Source organism: Humulus lupulus, chromosome 9 (assembly GCF_963169125.1).
Source record: "Humulus lupulus chromosome 9, drHumLupu1.1, whole genome shotgun sequence".
NCBI lineage: Eukaryota > Viridiplantae > Streptophyta > Magnoliopsida > Rosales > Cannabaceae > Humulus > Humulus lupulus.
The window spans coordinates 2387580-2403222 of record NC_084801.1 but is presented as its reverse complement, the minus strand read 5'-3'; the positions used below and the strand labels follow the sequence as shown (position 1 = coordinate 2403222).

The 15643-nt window shown below is 30.6% G+C and overlaps 2 protein-coding genes across 2 annotated transcripts; both read left to right on the top strand.

The window, feature by feature from the left end:
* The first annotated feature begins 8226 nt into the window (after positions 1-8226).
* LOC133802041 (uncharacterized) lies at positions 8227-9063 on the top strand. Its single transcript, XM_062240273.1, has one exon. The coding sequence runs from the start codon at positions 8227-8229 to the stop codon at positions 9061-9063; it is 837 nt and encodes a 278-aa protein (XP_062096257.1).
* A 126-nt stretch (positions 9064-9189) lies between these two features.
* LOC133802040 (uncharacterized) lies at positions 9190-9712 on the top strand. The gene is made up of 2 exons (XM_062240272.1): positions 9190-9295; positions 9381-9712. Exons 1-2 carry the CDS (start codon positions 9190-9192, stop codon positions 9710-9712), a joined length of 438 nt encoding a protein of 145 aa, XP_062096256.1.
* The last annotated feature ends 5931 nt before the right edge of the window (positions 9713-15643 follow it).

Sequence of the window (15643 nt, the reverse complement as noted above, 5' to 3'; positions counted from 1 at the left end):
CATCTGTCCGAGATGGACTTATCAGTCATCTGACCGGGATAGACTTATCAGTCATCTGACCGAGACGGACTTATCAGTCATCTGACCGAGATGAACTTATTAGTCATTTGACCGTGATAGACTTATCAGTTATCCGATTGAGATGGACTTATCAGTCATCTATTTAGAGAGTGACTTATTAGTCAACTAGTCAAGAAATGACTTATTAGTCATCTACCTCGGAGCGAGAGACTTATTAGCCATCTACTCAAAGCGCAGGACTTCACAAACATGTATTTGTACCTGCTTGGATGCATGAGTAGGGTTGTTACTGCTAGGCATGCCTATAATGATTTAGCAACATGTTATTACTTGTTCATGAGCATATTGAGTTTTCTTGCTGGGCTTCGGCTCACGGGTGCTATGTGGTGCAGGTAAAGGCAAAAGAAAGTTTGACCATCCTTGAGTTGGAGAGCTTAGGTGACGATGTGTATATATGCAGCTGCTCGACCGTCACGGCCAAGGTTTGAAGGAGAGGAACTAGGGTTAAACCCTGTTTTGCCGCTTAGATCGGCTGGTTGTAAATATTTTGTTGTAATAAACTTTTAAATTATATTTTTGGGATCCCAAAGTATACAATAAACCTTCTAGTGAAACCTTATATCTTAACCAAAAATTTTAATATCTAAATCGCTAATCATACTTAGTTACACGAATTTGGCCAAATGACTAGGTCGAAATAAGGTAGGTTGGGAAAGACCATAAGTAATAAAATGTTAATTTTATAACAAAAAGCAATAAACATAAATAATTTTAATTAGTTGATTAATGAATATTTTAATGTAGAATGACCGAACCAAGCAATGACACTGGTGGTGGCTCCAAGAGGGGCAGGGGAGCTTATTACGGTACCAATATCGAGAAGGAGCTGGTCACCAAAAAAGTTAGCCATCTGAAAGTAGAGTTTGATGCACAAACTGGAAAAGCTATTCAAACGTTCGGAAAGTGGTTCAAAAATTCCATGGCTCGTTATATGCGTGACACCATACCCCCAACTACACTAGCTTTGGAACAAGTAACGCCAGCTGATCTCCAAGTTATTCGGCAGAGGTTATCTGTAAGCATTTTGTAAATCTTCAATAACTCACTATTAATTATTTTTCTATCTTCATAATATTTTAACAAATTCCAATTTTAATTTTGATTTTAGGACAAATTCATTTATCCACAAGACAATCCAGTAATCAACGATGTCATGGTAAGACAAATGCAAAAGCATCTGAGTGATTGGCGCTACACGATGAAGAAACATTGGGTAGAGGTTGGAGGAGAGGTGGACAACAAGAGAGCGAAGTCGAAACCTTATAATTCGATTAGTTCTTTTGATTGGGCAATTCTATGCGATTTTTGGCATCCTGATTCTCAGCATGTAAACCTTATTTTTTACATTAATGTTTAATTATAAAATTACAATCTAGATTTATGAGTAGTATTTTCTGTTTGAAGCGTATATCGAAGAGAAATAAAGAGGCTCGAACAAAAATGACCATACCAGGAGGACACGGTTCCAAATCCATCGTTGTCCATGTTTATGATCACGTAAATTATAATAACCTATATCTTTACAGTTACGAAAATATTATAAAGGTAACAATGTTTTAATAATTTTTTTTTTAGATCAACCCGTCTACTGGCCAGTTTCCGAGCATGATCGACACATTCAAGCAGCTCCACAAGAAATAGGATAAATGGATTAGCGATGAAGCGGCAACAAAACATGTAAGTTGCCTAACCTTAACTAATTATGATCATTTAACTTTAAAAAAGTTTAGTAAATAATTAATAAATATTAATTATTAATTGGTTGGTGTCAATCAGTAATTACTTATTAATTATTAATTAAATTTATAACAATTAAATCTTTATAATCTATGTGCCAATATTTTTATGATTAATGATTGTGAACTAAGATAAAAAAAAAAAAAAAAAAAAAAAAAGAACGTAGCTAATGTTATCCCCATACTAGGGAGCTTATGGGCTAAGTTATTTTGTTCATGAAAATCCATATCTACATTACAAACAACCAAATATTGTTCATGTATGTGTTTAGAGACCTAAATTCCTCATTAATGGAATAAACTATTCTTAGTGTATATATCAAAAATATCTTCATTATTGTGATTTAGATATGAATTTTCATGACCTAGTTAACTTTAGCTCATTTGCTCCCTGATACAAGAAAAAAATTAATTACATTCTTTTGCAATCACTGGTCTGCAGTCATTAATGATAGGATGTTGGCAGATAGATAATAAAGTTATACTTTATATGTAGTTATATTAAAAATTTCTAAGTTAGGTTTTCAAATAATGTTATATTGGAATGTGATATATGTGTTTTTATCGTGTAGACTGAGATGACTGAGCGTCGAGCATCGCAGAGTACGGCGCATGTATCATCTGATGCTTCTTGTGTCGGCGATAATGTCGATGGTCAGTTCCCGCCTGATATGGACATTGTCACGGATGTCCTTGGGCCATGCTTGTGTTATAAGAAAGGGTTTGGGGGGTTGCCTAGGTTGAGGGAAATTGGCACAAAGAGGGCAGCATCTTCATCAACTTCTCAAATGTCCGGGCAATTGCCACCTGAAATGGACACCATTTTGCAGCAAACTCAGGACATTATGCAGGAAAATCAAAACCTAAAGAAGAAGATATTAATTATATTCATTATTAAATCAATTTCATTTTAATTAATTATTAAATCATTTTAAATTAATATTAATTATATTTTCATTTAATTAATTTATTTAAAAAAAACTGGGAGACTTTTCAATGTCTCCTACTGAGAGAGGTGAGAGACATCTCACGTCTCCCAATGGAAGACATTGAAAGTCTACGTGCTTGGACAGCTTTCAATGTCTCTCATTGGGAGAGGTGAGATGTCTCCCACCTCTCCCAATGGGAGACATGAGATCTACACTTACAATGACCCCCACAATCACATAAAAGTCTACAATATCTCTCAAATAAAGTCATTGTTTAGCTAGCTTTGAAATTGTACAAGATTTTTGTTTTCATTTTATTTTTGGGGCAAATTTTACAAGACTGGATATTTTTGAAAGTTTGTATAACTAAAGTTAATTGGTTTGTGTGTATAAATATTTAGGAAGGTTGCAAACTTATTAATTGATTTATTTTATCCATATTAATGATAATCATATTAATGTGCATTATCATCAATTATTTGATCTAAATTATCTTCATAATCTCTTGCATATACATCCACACCATTAATTTCAAATGGCAGATTTGGAGTACGTCACAAGAATTTTCTTCCCATGGAATCAATCCTATTAAAAAGAAAAGGTGTTCTTTGATCCACTAATATTCATCATTTTCATATTTTCACACTTAAGATAAGAATAACAAATATAAATTGGATATTATGAACCATATGAAACTTATTACGTTGAGTATAGTAATTTATTATTCTACATACATATTATTACGTTGAGATTATATGTATGTAAGCAAGGTGTCCAGGTATTTATTTATATAGATCTCTATTTATTAGCTATTTCTTAATTTTAAGGAGAGCTTTAATTTCTGTCCAGGTATATTGCACTTTATCCCTGCTGCTATCTTATCTACAATCTATCAATAAATTCTATCCAATATTATGGAATCATCATCTCCTGACAGACGCAAGGAAGATTAAAAGATGAGCTATAAAATACTTTTCCAATATTGTAAAAGAGAGGCATATTTTTTCAATTCCAACCATCATTTAGCATATTTCTCCGAATATTTCTCCTAATTTTTTGGTTTAAAATGATAAAAAAGATATAAGTGGTCCATTCCTAGTAATAATAATGGACCACTTAATTATATTATTGAGGTATAAAAAGTGGTCCATTATTTGTACAATATACATGCAATTAGTCCCCATGCATTAATAATTAATGACCTTATAATAATAATGAGGAATAGACAACTTATACTATTAAGGTATATATATGTGGACAGAATTATTTATTTTATCATTTTTTTAAAAATGATATGGAAATAATTAATGTCCTTGATATCATTCTAGAATGGTAGTGTCTTAGAAACTGATCACACATATTGCAATATATATATATATATATGAAGCTGAAGATGGAGAGTAAGAATAAAAATTAATCAGTGGTTCTTGTGGTAATGATGAGCATAGTTGTTGTTGTCCTTGTGTTTTTTCCATCTACTTCTTCTGCAGCTGGTGGTAGAGCCATGGTAATTGTGGAGTTCGCCTCTATAATATTAAGGATGAGGAATTTCTCCTCTCTCGAAACATGAGCGATATGTTGGATTAAAATTTAATCTAGATGCATAACAATCCAAATGCGGAATAAATAGATTGTTATAAAATTTAGATGATCGAATATATGTACCTCCAAGCATTGCTATTGATAATCTTAATCTACAACTCTAGATCTATAAAAGAAAAGAAGAGAAATTAGAACGAGTACACGGGCTTCCTAGCTCTCACTAACTCTTTTAGATGGAGTTACTGAAAGACAGAATAATGAGTAGTGAGCTTGGGGACCGGTACTCTATATTTATAGAGTGGGACATTCCATCAAAGTCTCCGCCACAGATTGAGATATGCAAAATTGGGTAACAAACAAAATTGGATAACAATAATGTTGACCATTAATTAGAATATTTGTCAATAAAAAAAAAAGATAAAAGGGCTCTCTACGCTCTGCTAGGGTTGTGCTATGGTAGGGAGACCTAGACTTCGTAAAAATGCGGCCAAAACTCTGAAGACTAAGAAGAAAGGTCTGAGCTCGTCGGATCCAGTAAAGAAAACGAAAAAGATGGATTAACTCCTGGTACTAGAGGAATTGCAATGTTCAAACTCTGAACATGATCTTGATTCAATTCCTGGTGTACCTATGATTGTGATGAAATTGATTCTTGGTGATGATGGTGAGGGGATAATGTTATCTCCACACTCAACTGAGAAAGAGTTGATACAGAGATCAGGAACTCAAGCATCTTTTGTAAAAGTAATGGGGGCTAGCTCAGCGAAGACCAGATCAGGTAATACTCCTTCGATTTTCCCTGTTCTGCGTTTTGGAAAGGAGGTTATGGGAGAGGTAGGGGCTATGCTAAAATCATAGAAGAAGATATAATTGATGAGATTCAATACTGGAATTTTGCACTTGTGTGTTATGTGTTAGGAGAAAATCCCCCAATACACGTGATTGAAGGATTTTTTTAGGAGAATTTGGAAGCAACAGAATATAGATAGAGTGAGTTTACTTACTCATGGCATCTTCCTAGTCAGATTTCAATCGGATGAGGAAAGAGATCGAATTCTTAAGGGGGGGTATCAATTTTTTGATAGGAAGCTATTAATCATGAAGGCTTGGGATCCTGATGTGAGATTTACTAAAGAGGTTGTTTGGAAAGTTCCAGTTTGGGTATAATTGAGACAACTTAAATTAAAATACCGGGGAGAGAGATAAATGGAAAAAATTGTAAGCACTTTAGGGAGAATGATCAAGCAAGACCAGGCTACAATGAATAGGGATAAGCTCCAATTTGCTCAAGTTTTAATAGAGATAGATGTTTCAAAAGGCTTTCCAACTCAAATAAAATTTGAAGATGAAAAAGGGCAGATGATCTATATCGAAGTCTCTTACGAATGGAAGCCAGATTAATGTGAGATTTGTAAGGGCATAGGTCATACCAGTAATGTGTGTAAGAAAGTGAAAATTGTGGAGCAAAGTAGGAAGCTATGGAAACCAAAGGAGGCTTCAGGGGTTCAGAGTGAATAGATACCAACAACTGCAACAGAAGATAATCAAGATTTCAAGGAAGTTAAAGGGAAGAAGGTTATGATAGCTATCCCACCCAAAGTGAAGACTAGGAACTCTTTTTATGTGTTAGAGGATGTTTCTGTTAATGAAGTGGAGGTTGGAGAGGTGTTATGTGAGATGAGGTCCATTATTGATTGAGGGGGAGACCCTCCACCAATAGATGGATAAAATTTTTATTTGGAATGTAAGGGGCATCAACAAATCCTCTAAGAAAACTGGTGTTATGAAGATGATTCATAACAAACAAATAGGATTTGTTGGGCTCCTTGAGACAAAGGTTAAGGCTCGTAGAATAGGAGCCTTATACCTAAAATGTTTAAGGGCTAGTGTTTTACTAATAATTTGGCTCATCATCTATAGAGTCCAAAGAACTTTACTTAGCTAAGTTAGATAGTAGTATAATAGTAATAATAGTATTATCTTTATGACTGTGGATTTTTGGTTCAGACCGGGATTTATTTGGACACTCATAGTACACTTGTAGATTTTCTAAGTTTAACTTATAGTTTAGGAATATTAATTTTAACCTAAGGTTTGATTAATATGACTGATATTGAGTGTAATATTTATTATATTATAACATTTAGATAAGACCCAATAAGATAATAGCACATGTCATGTATAGGTTTAATAATGATTAAGTATTTTGAGGAATAAATTTATTAAGGTTAAAATTTGAATATCCTAAGGTCAGTCAGCAGCTATGAAAACGTTAGAAGGCTTAGTCAAGGTTGTTTACTCAATTCAAATTAAGCTAAAAATGTGTAATTTCGTGTTTAAATATTCAGCGTATGGCGATATATCGCAGCTATAGGAGGCGATATATCGTAGTACGAAGATACGAAAAACACGAAAAGTACCACGATTGCCTCGGGCATGCTAGCCCAGGTGATATATCGGCTCCTTCAGTGTGTTTTTGAAAGTTTTCAAAAATGTTCTCATTCAAATCCTTAACCTCTTAATAAGTCCAGCATCTTTCTAAACGAGTCTTTAGCCTCTGCTGAACGATAATTCAAACATTTTTCACTTAAAAAGCCATTATTTTTATTCAAGTTAAATGAAGATCTTTTCATTCCTAAACTCTATAAATAGGACCTAGTACCCAGCCATTTATTCATCTATTAAGCTAAGTTCAGAGGCTGCAAGTTGCTAGGTTAGTGTGAGAGTGTAAACACTTGGGTTGAGAATTATAAGCTTGATCACTATAAGCTTACCAAACACTTGGGAAGTAAGGTTCTATTCACATTTTGGTTCAAGGTTTAGATTGGTCATAGAAGTACTCAAGGTATCCCAAACTCTAGTCCATTCTGTATTATTTTCTTTAAAGTTCTCATAGTCTTCTACTCAGTATTCTAACCTTATTCCTATTCTTGGTTAGGAAATCTAAGTTCTTGAGCACAAGGTTTTTGGTATGTATATTTTGATAGTATAGTTCCTTCATCACTTTCATCCCTTTTCTTTAATATACTCACCCTATTATAAATGGTTTTTAGGAGTGTTCCAAGGTCCCAAATCAGTTCTCATATCCCGGTTATTTTGGTAAGGAAAATAGGACAGGATTTATGTGTTATATGATTTGTTATGTTATCTTATGAATATGTGTTATGTAAAATGCTATGTTAAGTATGCTTGTAGACTTGGGCATATGACCTATACAACTAACAAGCCCCAAATAGATTATGGGCATATGACTTGCTTAGCTAGCAAGTCCCACTAATCTAATGGGCATATGACTTGTTTAGTTTATGGGACCCCAAGTAATAATGGCTATTATAGTATGTATGTGACATAAGTGTTATGATATGTTTTATGTTACATTATGAAATTTATGTATATGATTATATGTTAGATTTTCCTTGCTGGGCATTAAGCTCACTCCTTTCTGTTTATATGTGCAGGAAAATAGCTTTAGTGGCGGGAAAGGTTCTTGGAAGCTTGGGGAATGTGTATTGAGGCGGAATGGATTCAAAGTGCTGAGAGTTTCGATTCGAGGATGAAGTCTTTACTTATGGTTTTATGTGTATTTTTCCGCACGTATTTATGTAATCTCTTTTAAATACAATTATGTTATGTTTTGATTTTAAAACAATGGGATCCCATATCCTACTTTGAGTTTTATGTAAGTTTAACATTTGTTTTTACAAGTTTTTAATAAAGTTATGATCTTTTCACTTGTAAGTGTTATTAGGGATTAGTGTCTATGTATAGGTTTCGTTAATGGTCCAAAGTCTAGAGTAGTTGGGTCATTACATCATCCTAATGGACAGATTATCATTGAGTGGAATCCTAATAGTTTCGATGTCGATATAAAAGGGGCTACTAGTTGGTATATCCACTATGTGTTAAAGCCGAAAAGAGGGGACTGTTTTGCTATAACAATGGTTTATGCAGTCAATGACAGTAAAGGAAGATACCAACTGTGGAAAGATCTTGTGCAATTATCAAAAGGTACGAATTTCCCTTGGATCGTTGGAGGGGACTTTAATTCGGTATTGAGTACTCAGGAAAGGCTTCAATACCGGGATAATGCCAATGAGATGATTCCATTTCAGAATAGTGTAGTAGATTGTGATTTAGAAGATATCAAATTCAATGGAAACTTCTTCACTTGGAATAATAAACAAGAAGGCAAAGATCGGGTTTATGAAAAATTGGACAGATTTTTAGCAAATCATAAGTGGATGGACAAATATACTACAGCTGAGGTCACTTTCTTCCCTGAAGGTGAGTTTGATCATTCTCCTGGCCTCCTTTCTATTTACCCGAATATGCAAAATAGTAAAAAGCCTTCTAGGTACTTTAATTTTTGGAAGAACTTGGAAGGTTTTATTGATACTGTGAATAAGAATTGGAAGGTGAGGACAATTAGTAATCCTATGTTTTGTCTTGTTTCTCACCTGAAGAAGCTCAAATCTTGTTTAAAAGTGTTGAATAGACAAGGCAAGAGAAATGTTGAGATTCAAGAACATGAAAGCTATCAACATATGATAAAGATTCAACAAAGCTTGCAGCAAAACCCTGGAAATGCAGAGTTAATTGAGGCTGAAATTAGGCCTCGACACTTTTATGTAGAGTCTCACAGAAATTATATTAGTTACCTTAGTAAAAAAGCCAAGGTAGCTTGGATAAAAAGTGGAGATGATAATACAAAAGTTTTTCATGCAAGTCTTAAAAGAAGAAGGCAGCAGAATACAATTTACTCCATCAAAGATTAGACTGGAAGATGGATTGATGATCAAGAGGGTGTTATCGAAGCTTTTTTAGATTTTTATAACATTCTGTTGGGATCTTGTGTTACTAATAGAACCAGAGTTCACAAGAGAATTTTTCAAGAAGGGCCAATGGTGACTCAAAGACAAGCTGATTGGTTATTGCAAGATTATACTAAAGAAGAGGTGAAAGATGCCCTGCACTCAATTCCTGATGATAAAGCACTGGGACCAAATGGTTATAGTAGTGCTTTTTTTTAAAGATACTTGGGAGATAACAAGAAATGAAATGACTTAAGCTGTTCTGTCATTTTTTAACTCAGGAAGATTGCTTAAAGAGATAAATGCTACAATAGTGACTTTGATTCCTAAATCGGTATGCCCGGAATCTATGAGTGATTATAGACCCATTGCTTGCTGCAATGTGATCTATAAAATAGCTTCTAAAATGATTTGCAAGAGATTAGAGGAAGTTCTTACAGGAATCATTTCAGAGAATCGATGTGGTTTTGTTAAAGGAAAAAAAATTGCACATAATATTATGATTTGTCAAGACATGGTTTGGGGAGATATGATAGAAGAAGTGCAAAGTCAGCTTGTTTGTTCAAGATTGACCTTCAAAAAGCTTATGATATGCTTGCTGGGAATTTCTTAGAGAGATGCTTGAAGCTCTAAACTTTCCTCAAAAAATTTTAAACCTTATCATGGAGTGTGTTACCACTCCTCTATTTTCTTTCTCCATGAATGGTACTCTTCATGGTTACCTCCAAGCTAAACAAGGTTTAAGACAAGGCGACCCAATTTCCCCCCTTCTGTTTGTTATAGGAATGGAGTGTTTGTCAAGGATTATGCTCAAGGTGGCTAAGGAGGCTGAGTTTAAATTTCATCCGAGACGCAAGAGTTTAAAGCTCATGCATCTTTGCTTTGTGGATGACCTCCTCTTGTTCTCTAAAAGTGATTTCAAATCTTTTAAGTGGCTGGTGAAAAAGAAGTTGTCGCAAGGAAGAAGGAAGATTTCTTTCAGCATTGTTTCTGCTATGGTTTATTTCATTTGGCATAGTCGAAATAGTGTTTTTTGGGACCAAAAACTTCCGACAATTGATGTTATTAATTGTGAAGAATATTATACATACTATGTGTGTGAGATTACATTACATGAATTTAAACAAATTCAATAGGGTAGATCAAGATTGGGTGGAGGCTCTTTTAAGAGCTTGTAATTAATTGTTGGGCTTTTGCCTTTTATTTGTAATTGTTTTTTGTAGTAATTCAAAGTTGTTGATTTACCACACAAAAAAAATATTTGTCAATAAATAAAATATTGACTTTGATATATTAAATAAATTAGTTGTAACAAATTGATTTTATATACCATATAAATAAATATTCTAGCATTCTCCCACTTGGTCAGCATTTAAATTAATGTATTACTTAGGCCCGATAACTATCCCTGTTAGATAATAAACACATGAATCATGGTGATAGGTCATCTTTTTATGGCGAGTATTATCTTCCATGTATTACAATATATTTATTACATAACAATGTAATTTATGTGGCTGTGTATTTAAACGAACAAACCCTATGTTTATTCAAGTCCTATAAAAATTTCTCACATAAATTAAAATGCGCATAAATATGAGAAAACATCAACATAAGAGTTTCATTGATAATAACTTCAGTTTGTACAATAAATTTACATAAGGGAACAAAGTCCCATGTTCACTACATGATCCTTGAATTTATGAGGGTGGCAAGCCTGTCGTCATAGGATCAGCAATCATCAATTCAGTGCTAATGTGTTGAATGACCACGTTATTTTCTTTAACACGTTCTCTCACGGCTAAGTACTTTATGTCGATGTGCTTGCTTCGACTGCCACTTTTGTTGTTCTTAACCATGAATACAGCAACTGAATTGTCGCAGAACATTCTCAATGGCCTAGATATGGAGTCTACAACTCTAAGGCCTGAAATGAAACTCTTTAGCAATATACCATGCGATGTAGCCTCAAAACACGAAACGAACTCGGCCTCCATAGTAGAAGTAGCAGTCAAGGTCTATTTTTTACTCCTCCATGATATAGCTCCACCGGCAAATATAAACACGTAACCAGAGGTTGATTTACGTGAATCAGTACAACCACCAAAGTCTGAATCTGAGTAGCCAACTACTTCCAGGTTGTCGGTTTCTCTGAACATGAGTTTGTAATCCTTAGTACCCTGAAGGTACCTTATAACTTTCTTTGCAGCTTTCAAGTGGTCTAATATACTAGATGCAAGCAAATTTGTAATGCACGATTGCTTAGTTTTATTAAAAAAAAACTATTAATTATTTTTATTAAGTTCTTAGGATTGCATATAAATTTCAAATTAATAAATAATGCTATATATTATAAAAGAATGACACAGACATATTAAAAAAATTAAGCCAAAATATAATCTATAGTTTAAATATAAATAAATAATATGATAGTTTTATTTTTAAAATAAACTATTCAACCAAGAGTCTGTTAGATATACACTTTTTATATGTTATGTTTTCTAGTTTTAAAGTAAACTATTTGATTATAAGTTTGAAATTTAGTGTTCTTAATAATTTAAATTTTTGTATTTTTTATATTTTGATTTATATATTATATATGGTGATTCTAGTTTGAAATTAAATATTTGTTTCTAATTTTCTTTTAGAAACAAATATTCAATATAATAAAATATTAAGAAATTCTAAATTAAAACTATAAATTTAAGAAGTTTATTTGATCAAATTTTATATATTTAGTTAAAAATGAATAAAGTGAATAAAAAGTTATATATATATATTATATATTAGTGGCTAAAACAATTAAAATATGTAATTACTCATTAAAAAAATTAAACGAAAAAATAAGAAATATTTATATTCATGTTTTATGTCATATATATAATTGAATAAAAAAAATACATTAAGTGACAAAATAAATAATTAATAAAATAAAGAAAATAATAAATTTAAACACATAAATAATTTTGGGTTATAGTTTTCAAAACATAATTGATAGAGCAATTTAAATACTTTAATGTGAAATGTTAAAATATGTGATGAGAAATTATTATGACTCATTATTACTTTTTTATTTTTATTTTTATGTTATTTACCTTAATTAGATAATTTTAAAACTAACGGTGTTAGAAAACAATAAAAAAGTGTTAAATCTAATGAAAACCAAAAACTTCCGTTAAAATCATATTTATAATATATATAAAGATATAAGAATATGGCGGGTAAGAATAAAAAGTCGGTGGTTACCATAATCCTTGGTTACCATAATCCTTGTAAGTCCTCTGCATGTGTATGTTTTACAAAAATAATTTGGATTGGAGACTGCGAACGCAAATATAGTTTTTCGTCAAAAAAAAAATAAAGCTTAAATAAGATAAATGAAAACAAGTATGTCAATATTTTTAAATGATTAAGTAGTTAAATCTATCTAACTAGTTCACATGTTTGTGTTATCGAAAATGAAGAACCAAGTGTTGCAATCGTAAAAATGATTTCATTTTGAATTCTCCATTTATTTTTTGCAGAATTAATTTTGGTACAAAAAAAAAAAAAAAAGCTTACAAATTGTATTGACCTAGAGGAAATCTGCTAATATCCTCTGCACGAAATGTGGGAGAAGTTATACATGGCCTGTTTGGCCAAACATACGAAATGCCATAGAAAAATAAAATTTAGCTATCATTAGAAATAATTTTTTTTACTAGCAATATTAATCAATGCATGAACCCTACACGTGGAAATTGAAGTATCATTTAATTTTTGGACAATTAGCTGCAATTAGTTCCTAGTGTCCACATTTTTTTTTATATATATATGGCATACCATAATTTGGTATAATTTAATATCGGTGTCAAATATTATATTAAATACAAGTTTCATAGTGTGTTGAGTATTTAAGGTGATTAACAACACTCTTTTCTCTTAAATATAAAAAGCTTCCAAATATAACATTACTAGAAAACATAACCGCGCTTCGCGCAGTCTTTTGTAATTATTACAAAATATACATATTTTAAAATACTTTTAGGAGATTGCTATGATATGAATTTTTTTTCACCCTACTCGTACAACATGTTCAAATAAATCAAATTTAAATTAAATTATACATTTTGTTAATATATATTTTTGTAAAACTATTACATTTAAATTAAAAAAACATAAATAATTTAAATAAACATTTATTATTTTTGTTGTTGTGCATTATTTTATTTTTAGTTATATTATTTTTCATTCATAATGTGTTCCTTATTTCTAAAAAGAATTTTTCGTGTTTCACATCAACCTCCGCATCTTTTGTTGCTGCGGGAATGTCCACTAAAATTACAATCTATAAAATATTTATTTATTATAGTGAAAACAAATCACAAATCCAAAGAATGCCATTAGTAATATCTTATTTTCACAAGTTTAGTAAAATATCAAATAAGAGAAAAATACAATTATAAATATTTATGATTGATGATAATAATTATAATATTTTGTAAAACTATTCACTTTTGAATAAAAACATAATTATAATATAATCAGAAAAATAGATATATAGTGAACCGAAAACTATTATGTAATTTTTAATTAATTTTTTTTAGTATTTTTCAATGATTAAGTAGTTAGGATATTTAAGTAAATTAAATTAATATGCATATATATTAATATTTTTAATTGTTAAGATATTTTAGAAAATAGAAAATGAATAAAAATTAGATTAAATGAGAAAATAGAAAGAGTGCTTTGAATAAATTTTAGAGTCTCACATAATCTCCTCGAAACTCTCCTTTATATATAGATATAGATATAGATATAGATATAAAGATATAGATTTAATATTTACTGAATTACATAGCGAAAAGAAAAATTGAAAATTTGGTACGTAGGTTCTTTAAAATTCATATATATAGTGTAAATCGATATACTCAGAGTTTACTTTCTTTAGTGAAAATAATAATAATTAGAATTTTAAATAAAAATGACAGCATCAAGCGATTCAACACCCGATAATAAATTTTAATTCTCATTAATATTCGGGTATTATATGTTCTTACCAATATCAAGGTAGTTCTCTTTCTAAGGAAGAAAACTGCCTGCAAAAGCAACATATTATTTTGTAACGGCATACTTTTATGGGTTAAAACTGAAAAAATTAATAAAATATTAAAGAAAATAAAGAATTAGATACTTTAGATTGTAAAATGTTAATTATAAAATGATATAATAAAATCTAATTGTGATAACTGTTTAGTTAAACCATATGTGACCATTCTCATTGATATCTCTTTCATGCTATTATTATTGGATAACTACTTACGTATGACTATATTAGAATCAATGTATTTATAAGTATGTGTATTAATTTGGTTAATTCGGTTACATTTGTTGAAGGGTTTCACTTTGGAATAAAAAAACATAATTATAATATAATAAGAAAAATAGATGTATAGATAATCGAAAATTATTATGTAATTTTTAATTAATTTTTTTAGTATTTTTCAATAAATAAGTAGTTAAGATATTTAACTAAATAAATTTTTATCAAATTAATATGTATATATATTGATATTTTCAATTGTTAAGATATTTTACAAAATAGAAAATGAATAAAAAAATTAGATTAAATGAGAAAATCAATAAATAAGTAGTTAAGATATTTAACTAAATAAATTTTTAATCAAATTAATATGTATATATATTGATATTTTCAATTATTAAGATATTTTAGAAAATAGAAAATGAATAAAAAAAATTAGATTAAATGATAAAATAAAAAGAGTGGTTTGAAGAGATTTTAGAGTGCCACATAATATTCTTGAAGCTCTCCTTTATATATATATAGATAATTCTTAATTGAACATATTAATTTACATTCTTTTCACTTCTATATATGTTTTGCATTAAATAATAATAGATTTACACAACTACAATGTGTTTAATGTGTTTGTGTATGAACAAGATAAGGCGGATGGATATTTAAGGTATGTGAATCCCTTTGTAATAATTATTGACATGAGAGTAGGAGATCAAAGAATTTCAACCAATAATCAATTATCTTATCGTCTAGAAGAATGTATATCATCAATTATATATAAGTTTGTGTGTGGTGAACGGTTTCTTCCTTCTTTTTTTTTAAAAAGAAAAATCTTTTATGTGTGTCTCAAATCAAATGTGTTGAACCCTTCAATATCAACCTCATTTTATTCATTAAGATAAAGCCTTAATATAAATAGAATATTAGTGTCATACCAAATTTTCTATGCCAATAAATTGATGTCCCCTTCCCTGTCACTTTAGCATAATAGTGATATGTACCACTTAATATAAATGACAATTATCTTGTTTAACAAACAAGCCCATAAATGTAATTTTGATGCATCTAATTTAATGTAAATTTTTTTATTTCTTCCAAAGAAAATGTAATTTATATTTACATACATGTATAAATAGGGAAAAGTTGAGAACTACCCAATTTTAGAAGTAGTTAACTAAAATTAGACACTAAATATATTTAGTTGAACTTTACCCATTATTATCATGAGATTTCCCAAATTACCCT